Source organism: Pocillopora damicornis, chromosome 2 (genome assembly GCF_964200805.1).
Source record: "Pocillopora damicornis chromosome 2, jaPocDami1.2, whole genome shotgun sequence".
NCBI classification, from domain to species: Eukaryota; Metazoa; Cnidaria; class Anthozoa; order Scleractinia; family Pocilloporidae; genus Pocillopora; species Pocillopora damicornis.
The window spans coordinates 10,672,930-10,683,059 of NC_142671.1; the positions used below are offsets into that span (position 1 = coordinate 10,672,930).

Sequence of the window (10,130 nt, forward strand, 5' to 3'; positions counted from 1 at the left end):
TTGTTAATAATGTGAAGCGAACCTATTTTCAGTAATCGTTTAAATTTCGTTTTCTTGAACTCCTCCTACTTTTTCTACGCCAGTATTAAAGGTGCTTGAAGTTGGATGAATCAAGCAAAAGGTCATATCCTCTAAACAAACTCACACGTGAGTGAATCAATTGCGTAAAGGACACGCGTGATAGATCGCAGGATTGTTTTTGACATGGCCAGGCGAAGAAAAATCCGTTAGACTTCCGTTATTCATGAGAAATCGACACTAAAACCTTCAGGTTCTGTGGCCCGGTGCTCTACCACTAAGTTATACAAATACTTTCCATAGTAAGCAAGGCCATCACTACAGGTTCATATTCGCCACACGTTCTGCATATTGCGAAAATCAGCAATGTCGCAAGCGTCTCGTGCGAAAATAGATTAAAAGAGATGGTTAACTTTGAGCTCAGTAATGTAATCGAGAGAGACGTTTTTTTTCGTCTTTTCAAAAGAGTGGGATTGTATATATGTATTTATTCTATAGATACTGATGAAATACCAGGATTTTTCCTTTTACTAAAAAATCATATCTTCATCATGCACCCGGTTCTTTTGAAATTTCATCAGTATAAATAAAATAAACAGAACAATATACATGGCCGCTTGGGGATACGAATTTTATCTTCTCGTGCTGAAAGTATCTCTCACAAGTTCGCTTTGCTCACTCGTGAGAGATACTTTCAGCACTCGAAGATAAAATTCGTATCCCGCGCGGCCATGTAATATCCTCTATTTATGCAGTATATTTAGATAAAATATTTGTATTCATAAAGAACGCTATAACCTCTGTTCGCCGTTATCGGCTATTACGTAACTACGAAGCAAGCTGCGATGTCATATAAAAATTTTCTTTTCTTTTCCTAACATGGTTTACATTCAGAGAACGTTTTCAAGATTTTTCCATGTACTGTAATAAAAAAATTCTAATAAATAAAATATAGACTGCCGAACATCTAGGTAAAAAATTAATCGAGTCGAGAAGCATGGAAAGCTTTGATTTAAATGCTAATAGCTAAATTCATTGCAAACCTTTGAAAGAAGCCTATTGCTTTCGACGTCGCGGCTTACTGGTCTTAACTGCACAATGGTACTTTTGAGATACATTCTCTTTCAACAACGTCTGCTTTAGCAATAAAATAGGGATTAACCGAGGGAATTAAGCTCTCTTGTTGAGCTCCTCCCCCAGCCACCGAAAGCCGTAGTGGCTAAGATTCCATCTTTTTCGGTAGCTTCTTGATCTGCGTGTAGTTAGTCATAGCCTATGCAAGGAAAACAGGTTGTCTACTGGAGAGGTTGTTAGCTGTTATGGACGTGGGTGGCCGATCGTACCCACTCCCTATTTACCTGCGAAACGAGAGACGAGTATGCGGCACATTATTACGTAATAGAAATTCTAATACGCCAAACGTGATCCCCGCGTGCTTCAAGACGAGAGTCACGTTTCATCAAATAAAAAAGTTTGCATTAGTAGTCTGCCTCCGCGAGTCACATGTCAGTTTACAGTTCCAACTGACAAAAAGGACAAAGCAAGCCATCGTGGCCTTAACCGGACGCTATGTCCCTATATTATCTTTGCCTCTCATTTTAACTCACGGCTGTTTGAGCAGTTTTGCAGATTTTGCCGGTTTATCTTTTTATGTTACCTTCTGACTAGCATAAAGTTTTTGCATAGGGCATGAGGTACACTTTTAAGATAATGGTCTTTGCTGTTTTTATACATCTTCTCATCAGCGGTAGCAAATGATTTTTCGATCAGTTAATGTTAGTGTTAATTTTCTTGCATCAGGGAATTTAATTATTAAATAATGCCAGCCATCTTTCATGACCAGGTCCAAAAAGAATTAGAGCGTCCTATTACAGACTTTGTATTGCCGCCAGAATTATTTGGCGGCAACACAAATATTTGACGTTTTTGCCTTTGTCGCTTTTTCATTAAGTTCTCTTTGTTTTTACTTACATTACTTTCATCGATATTGTGCTGCTTTTTTTCATATTTTTTCTTTGTTTGTGTCATTTGTAAAGTGTCTTTGGTTGTCCTTTATTTTGTGTTTCTCGTTTGCCAATGTTTTTCGTATAGTTGTGGTAACTTGTTATTTTTCATTTTATTTTAGCAGCCGCTTGAAATATTCATCTCGCTCCAGGCCTCATGATCAGTTTATTTCGTTTGTTGAAGAATAGTGAAGAGTGTGTATTGGACAAGTACTAGCCCCAATACTTTTTTTTTGAACAAAATTTAATTTCTCTGGGAAATATCTTGAGTTTACAATGATAGCAAGTTCTATTGTGGACAACTAGTATTTCTCTCAAAATTAGACTGAATAACCACGGTTATGTAAAAGAGAATGACTACAAAATGTTTGCCTGAATTTTTTTTGTTTCTATATAGTCATGTCAAACAGTTTATTTCTTCGTATTTGACTTGTGCTGGTCTTCAATTTCTTTCCACTGTTCATCAGGTAGATCTATTGGAAAAAGTTCAGTTACATGATTAGTCAATGTTTACTTGAGTCAGGGTAATTTAGTATTATCAACTGAGTTAATAACATAAATTGACCACCGTGAAGAGTTTCAAAGCTGACGTGTCGAGCGTTAGCCTTTCGTCAGGTTGATTGGAGGAATTGTGGGTTGTGTGTGTGTTTATTTGGAGAAAACGGAGCTACGCTATTGTTGGGAATATGGTGACGAGAAAACAAGAAAAAATTAGTAGAATGAAAAGGGCTCGTTGATACCGCGGGGATTAATCGATTTGAAAGATAAATTTTTGGTCCAGAGACAATATTGTTGTTCTTTCAAATCGGTACTCTTTCATTCAGCTCTGCGAATTTGAAAAATGACTACTATTAATGTTAAAAAAAACAAAACAAAACATAACATTTAAGAAGCAATCTGTTCGAAGGAAACTTTTCTAGTATTTAAGAGAAGAAGAACTACATTGTGCTTTTTCAGGCTGGGTGAACTATGCTATGGGAAATTATATTTTGAGCTAGCCTCCCGTTCCCTGGCCATCAAATAAGGAATGGAAATTTGTTTGCAATGTGATATTCAGGGAATTTCCGTCTCTGGCAGATTGTAAAATCATGTTTGGTCCAACATTTTTTTTTCTGAAGCAACCAGTGACTTAATTTAGGTTTGGAAAGGTTAAATTCTTTCACCTCTAAAATCATAACGTTCAGTCTTTTATCTTTAATCTGCTACTTTTTTTTCTTTAATTTCATTTAGTTATGCCAATTCGTAGTCTAATTAAAGCATATCATATTAGTCGCTGATAATTTTTCGTTTTCTTATCACCTTTCTGGCAAGTATTGTAGTCAATTGTTATGATGAAATTACTAATAAGTCATTCATGGGACTGAAATTGTGAAATACATTTAGCAGTAACAGAGAACAGCCTTTAGAAACTTAGAAAATAATAGTTTTGAAGTTCAGTTGCAGGTGGAAGCCCAGAAAAAATAGGGATGCATTCTTACCATGAAGAACTTTGAAGATTATTCCAAATCCATGGATTTGCTTCTTCTCGAGATCTGACAGATCCAACTTGGTTGATCCCTCAATATATGGTACGGAGACAACGCTTGAAAGGAAGGTAACATCATCTGACGTAATTGGCTCCTTCATCTGGATTTCTTTCTGCTCTGTTGTCAATGCTGTTTCAAACTGTCAGAGAGACAAATTGTAGAAGTTAGCAAAGACTGATGTATAAATTTATAGGCTTACCAGAAAAGGTTTTTTTTTAATCTAAATGATGCACTTTAGATGCGTATCTATTGCAATTTAAAGTTTCCCTTTTTAACTCCATTCAACATAGTACTGCTCAAAGAACAATGTGTGGGGCGAGTATGGTGTTGATAAACTTGAGGTATCGAGATCCTCAACTTCATTAAACTAATGCAAGCAAGGAAAAACAGAGAGAAGCAGATGAATCCACACTAGGATTCAAGCAAGCATAAAGACAATTATTTCTGCAAGAAGGGTGGAAAAAACTAACGAACTGGCATATATAGTTTGCATCGACTTGCATGTCTTACCCAGGAGAGATACTTTTCGACAAGCGCCTTACGCTGTTTTCTGCTCTTGCAAGGTAGAAGGACATCCTGGAGTATTTTGTCCAAATTCTGGAAGTCGTCTTTTGTGAAATAATCTGCGTAGGTAATAAAATAATAAAAAACAAATTTAAGATGATTATTTTGACCACACAGGAATCTGGAGGAGTATCTTTTTATTAAAGAGGAAAAATTAAGAAAGGAAAAAGAGTTTTATGGAGCTAAATCTGTTGTCTTTTACGAAAGGGAGGTCTGAAGTTTGAATTCTACTCAGTGAATTATTTTTTCAACTTTCCCTCGCTCCTTTTACAAGTATAAAACACTTAAAAAAACAGTGGTTCTCACCAATCAAATCAGCCTCGTCCGTTTGACCATAGAGATCAACAAATGAATGGCCATCCTCATCTTCCTCTTCATCAGAGTCCACTTGATATTCTTCTTTAAACTCGTCCTTGACTACAATTTTTTTGATAAACTCTCCTTCGCGGATCTCTAGTCGATTAGTTTCTTTGTTAAATTCGACATGACAGCACTTGAAGAGAAACGGCGCTTCGGAGGTCCTGGTCGCCACCTCAGGAGGACGGTAGGTCTCGTCTACTTGCGTTAGTTGACTGGGACGCAGAATATACCTGAGAAATGGACACAGATGTTCCATTTCAGCCAGTTCAACTTGACGTCCAGTCTAAAATTAAGTGAACAAAATCACAATTACCGCAAATGAAGGAGATAAATTGAGAAAAAATATTTTGGAACCAACAATGAGGCACCACACTGATCAAGTTGCAGCCTTAGGATAAAAAACGAATGAGATGAATAAAAGAATATTAAAAAAAAATGGATAGACAAAACAAGAAATAAATAAATCAATGAATTGATGAATATATACACTTAATCCAGGTTGAATATTATGATTTTGGGAGGTTCCACTCACGAGTTGTTTCGCTGGCGAGCAGTTCACTAGCGTCTTAGTTCGATTCGCTTTCGTCTCAAGAACGTTTTGCTAACTATGACAAACGTTTAATGATTCCATTGGCAGAACTTGATCGCCTTCTAATCGGCTGAAAGTCGTAAGGGGACTTAGGTCGTTTCAGTAAAAGCCGAAATCGATTTTATAAAGTCGATTCAAGACAAACTAAAGTCAATTCGATGCCCACGAGAAAGATGCCTGATGATGGCGAAAATGTATGTTTAATGATGACAATGAATGCTGCCTAATGACAACAAAATTATGCCTCCACACCTTACAGAGCAACCTTTTCATTTGTCGTTACTTTTAAGAAAAAAAATGTAAGGAGACATTGGTGAAATAACTAAAAACGTTAGCGAAAGGACCTACCTGCAAACTGACCTGAGACGTTGTCAAAACGAGTGACTGAGACATTCAAGTTAGCAAACTGATCGTTGGCGAAAAGACTCGTACGCGAATTGACCGCAGTTCGGAACATGGAAAACTGTGTAACAAGGGCGTTCTACAAAATACTAGATCTATACCCACATGCAAAAGCTGGTTCTGAAATTAATGTTCACACCGGCGGGAGATCTCTTTCTTCACTGAACCATACTTGTGATTCAATGAATCATCACTTTTAGGGTCTCTTTTAGCGCTTTCATAAATTTAAAGAGTGTTTTCTGATATGTGTTTCTACAGAACCCGTTATAACTTTTGTTAGGATGAAATTTCAGTTACATGGGTTTAAATTGATACCTTCACCAATCTTTTCCCTTTCAGTTCAAATTTCTCGCTGTAAATTACGGAGGTTATGAGAAGCAATGCGTGCCTGTCAAAATTCTTCATCTTGTTGGGGTCAAGAATAGTCTCAGCCAGTATTTTGCGAAGGTCTGCATCTTCAATATAGTGCTGGCGAAGTTTTCCAAGTTTCAGATCTCCTTGTCCATCACCTAACTTAATGGTTCCCTCTAAGCATCCCTCAACACCTTCATGGCGCTCCTCAGCTCTAGATGACAAAAAAAAAACAAACAGGCAAAAATATAAGTTCGTCTGATTGTGAAGACAGGAACACCCACAGTTCAGGGAAAGGGAGACGATTTTGATCTTTCTTATTTTCGTCAGATAAATTGCGGTTGGTGTTTTTTGTGTGTGTGTGTGTTTTTTTTTACTGTAAGTCGACTTTAATTAGGCACTAATACATGCGTCCTAAATAATTCTTTTTTCCTTATTAGGTTGTCAAAGGAATAAAAGAAAGAAGTGAATATTCATTTCATTAATTAGCACCAATTAAGGGTCATACCTGGCCGACACGTCAATCTTGTTCTTGTCAATCTCTTGTTTCAGTACAAATACTTCTTCTTTTATCTTAGATTGGAAAGATTCGCTTAAGGCTTTCATTTCTTCTCCACGTTTGACATACTTTCGTAGTTCAGCAAGGATTACCATTTCAAGTTTTGCATAAGGTCGCTTCCATACCGACCGATGTTTTTTTACAGCTAATGTCCCAGGCTGTATTTTCGCCGTTTCGCCGTGAAGCACTGGAAACGTTTTTTCGCTAAAAGTTTGCTTAGAAAACTTTCGTAGAGCGTCTGCTATCATCTGGAAAAAAAGATTCGAATGATTTTACTAAATGTGAGCCTTACTTACGCAAAGTAGCATTTCATAATACAACTGATTATGAACAGGGTACAACCAGAAGGATTTGCCAATAGAGGCAAACGCTAACGGCAAAGTCTTCTGCAGAAGACAGCAGACTGAACCAAAGTAAAAAACTCTTAATGACTTTAAGTCTTCCAAACAAACCTGAATTTTTTCAATCAGTGAGAAAATCCCTTTCTAAAAATATAGGATTTAAGCATCTATCACCTCAAGAACCCTGCTATTTCGAAGTAGAAGTAACTAGCTGGCTTTTATCCCCTTTTTCCGCGAGCAATCGAAGGCAAAAATATACTTCCTGAATAATAACCATATTGACGCACGCTCCTTCACTCGACAAAACGCTTTGCAACTTTTCAATGTTTCGATAGCTGAGGATGGAAGTGAAAAAAAAAGCTATCGTCTGTTAGACGACTCGGCGTATGAAGAAGTGGTTTAAAACACGAGATGTTAGGTTGAAGACTCACAAATATTACTGCAATTTGTGCGTTCACTATAACCTAAAAAACATTGGATATTCGAGATGACTTACTTTTAGCCTCGATCTTCGATAAAGCTCGTGCAGATCTAAAACGTGCTCCAAATTAGTGTAGTGTTGCTTTCAGAATGATGTGTACGTTGATTGACCGTATTTAAGTGATAAATATGCAGCACGTATTTGCATAGGACAGCAGTTTCCGTCTTTCAATTTTTTTTTCGAGAGTAAGGTGCGCAAAAGCTTTTCATCGAGGTAAAGGCATCCTTCGAAAACTGAAACATCCCCTCGCCTTTTCAGTTTTTTTTCCTCCACATGTAAAAATCACCCAGTGAGTGTGCTTCTAGAAATATAATCCGAATTGCATCATCTTTATTATGCTATCAATAATCCGTTGTCCAACCGACCAAACTCTCCACCAAATGTAGAAATGCAAATATTTATTTCTCTTTAGTCCTCAATTTTTCAAAATCCTAATAAAGGCATGAGATTGTTTTAAAACGTTTTCATTAGTATGCTGTGTCTATTTGTCATGAGATTTACCAAAGCAAAACTAATTGTAGAATCCTAACGCGAGAAGATAAAAAGAAGCAAAAACTATACAAAAGTGGTCATCGTTACGGCCCAAGTTTAGTCGTTGCCATTTCTAAAGCGTTACGGAGCCACACTGTGGATTTCATTCTTTTTCTACTGTCGCTTAAAAGGTTTCATTGGTACATAGGAGAAAGAAACTAAATCGTTTCTGTCAAAGAAATAAAGTCGAGCAGGAGGGTCGAGTTGTACCTTGAGACTATAACTATGCTCCTTATTGAACAATCCGAGATGTTCTGCAAAACTGAAAATATTTTCAGGCCACAGCAATTAAAATGAAAGTCAGTGTTGGCTGAAAATGTTAAAAAATAGAAGCATGCTCGCGTAGTTTTCTTCAAACTTTCTGAAGAATCAGTCTCATTTCATACAGAGTTCAGCCATGCCTTCGGTCATTTATCGATTCTTAGCAACATTTGAACAGACAAGAGCATCCCAATAGATAAGTTCAACATCATAAATTCCCGCACAGAGCATTCGCAACAAAGAGCCTTTCTTTGAAATACAGTACGGCGCTAATAATCAGTGAAACTTCAACGAAACTTTCTCTAAAAATGCAAAGCTTAAATGCGAAAATGTATGTGTTTTAAGAAACAGGTTCATATTTAAGACTTTGGAGACAATTTGATAATGCCCGTTTCTTTAATTCAGACTTTCAAATAGGTCTCTGTGTGTGTACTGGCTCCCTTGGTTTCAACTGTAGACGTAGTCCTCTGAGAGCCATGAGAGATGGATTAAGTAAAGCATTAAAGAATAAAAACACATCAACTCATACCTTAGAATCGAAGGTCACATAAATCGCTTGAGAAGTTTCCTTAGCAGAGAAACTAAAGTTGAGTTAGGCCAGCTCAGTCCAATACAACATTATCTTGCGAAACAACCAGACGTATATAAACGTAGCATGAGTAGCAAAAAAATTTAGAGCAAACAACTCTCTTTCAGTTTCTGTGAATTACGTCTGTTGCTAGTTTGGGCCGATTACAAAGTTGGAATCGCGCTTGTCACGGTGGAATAACGAAATAGTATTTTTGCTACACCAAGACATCATTTTCGTCTTAGATATGATATATATATGCTAATTTTTATTGATATCCCATGACATTTACGCCTGTGTGACGTGGGTACATCAAGGCTCGAAACCAAATCCAATATTTCGGTTTTTTACGCGGATGTTTTCCATGAATAAATCTATGTCAGTCATCTGGAAAAGGCGCGAGTAAATATTTTATGTTACTTTTTTTTCGAAGACACTTCAGGGTTACGTTATTTCTGCTAAAATTAAGATTTTCCCTCCTTTCGGAACTGAGTTAAATTTCATCGTGCATTTCAGAGGATTTTTAAAACACGATGGCACCTCAATAATTAGGGAAAACCCTTTGTTATGAAACTTGTGTCGCCTTAGGATGGACACAAATGTTGACAATATACATTCTTATTAACCTTTCTAATCTATCTTACCCGCACGCCCGAATTATGATAAAGTTTGCGAGGAACACCGTTTCTCATCGCCTTCGCCGAGAGGAGGTGTTGTATTTCCTAGTTAAAAATCATTCTCCTGATAATTACTTTCGTATTTAAAGGAATACATTTAATTTCGACCACAAAAAATATTTCATTAAAAACATCTCCTCATACAAGTATGCTGCACTCAACATGTTGGGTGTTGAGGCCGCGATCATTGAGAGCACGAGAACGATATGCTGGTTCAGCACATTTAGCATCCCACCCCCCTCCCTCGAGAAATTTGCCGATAAATCGTGCTGTTACCCTAATATTTATGTACCCCTTGGAGGGGGAGGGAGAGGCATCATGGCGATAAAACAACATAACAGCGGCGGCTCGAACGTGGACCTATCAGGCTACGGATGTCAATTTGTGTCCCCTTAACTCGCCACCCTAACAATAATTACTTTTCTTCTTTATCCTCTGCCAGCACGTGATCTTCAGCACCCCTCCCCCCCCCCCTCGTTACCCCTTACCCCCTCCTTTGTTCTCCCAATTTGCACCGGCCAGGTAATGAAATTACAAAAGGCAATCTGTGCAGAATTGTGGCGCTGAAAACCACTGTTACCATGATAGGGACATTCCCCTTCAGCTTTGATCAGTGCCTGTCACGTGAATCTGCATTAGGGAAAGATCCTTGCCCATAGATTTGATTCCGAAATAGGCAAGGTTTCATGAAAGCCTTTTCATCATAGCAAGGTGTCAATCTATTCAAGGAGGGATGGTTAAATAATTGACTGACATGCTTAAAGCTACGAGTGATATTTTCTTCATAGTTTCTCCCGTACTCATGGCAAATTATGACAGCTACTTTCAATATGTTTATTTCATATAACTGTTTCGATTGATTATGTAATCGAACCATTCAGAAAGGCCTAATTAACCTG

The 10,130-nt window shown here is 37.5% G+C and overlaps 1 protein-coding gene across 2 annotated transcripts; it reads right to left on the reverse strand.

Annotated features, from left to right (window-relative positions):
* Positions 1 to 2,176: 2,176 nt before the first annotated feature.
* LOC113670907 (uncharacterized) lies at positions 2,177 to 8,814 on the reverse strand. Of its 2 annotated transcripts, none has more exons than XM_027187120.2 (7): positions 8,516 to 8,814; positions 6,322 to 6,620; positions 5,778 to 6,027; positions 4,418 to 4,754; positions 4,058 to 4,170; positions 3,500 to 3,686; positions 2,177 to 2,494 (listed from the first exon to the last, which is right to left on the reverse strand). In XM_027187120.2, the coding sequence occupies exons 2-7, from the start codon at positions 6,618 to 6,620 to the stop codon at positions 2,433 to 2,435; spliced, it is 1,248 nt and encodes a 415-aa protein (XP_027042921.2). In that variant the 5' UTR covers positions 8,516 to 8,814; the 3' UTR covers positions 2,177 to 2,432. The 2 variants fall into 2 exon arrangements, with proteins under 2 accessions (XP_027042921.2, XP_027042922.2); XM_027187121.2 differs by lacking the exon at positions 8,516 to 8,814 and adding an exon at positions 7,210 to 7,426.
* Positions 8,815 to 10,130: the final 1,316 nt, after the last annotated feature.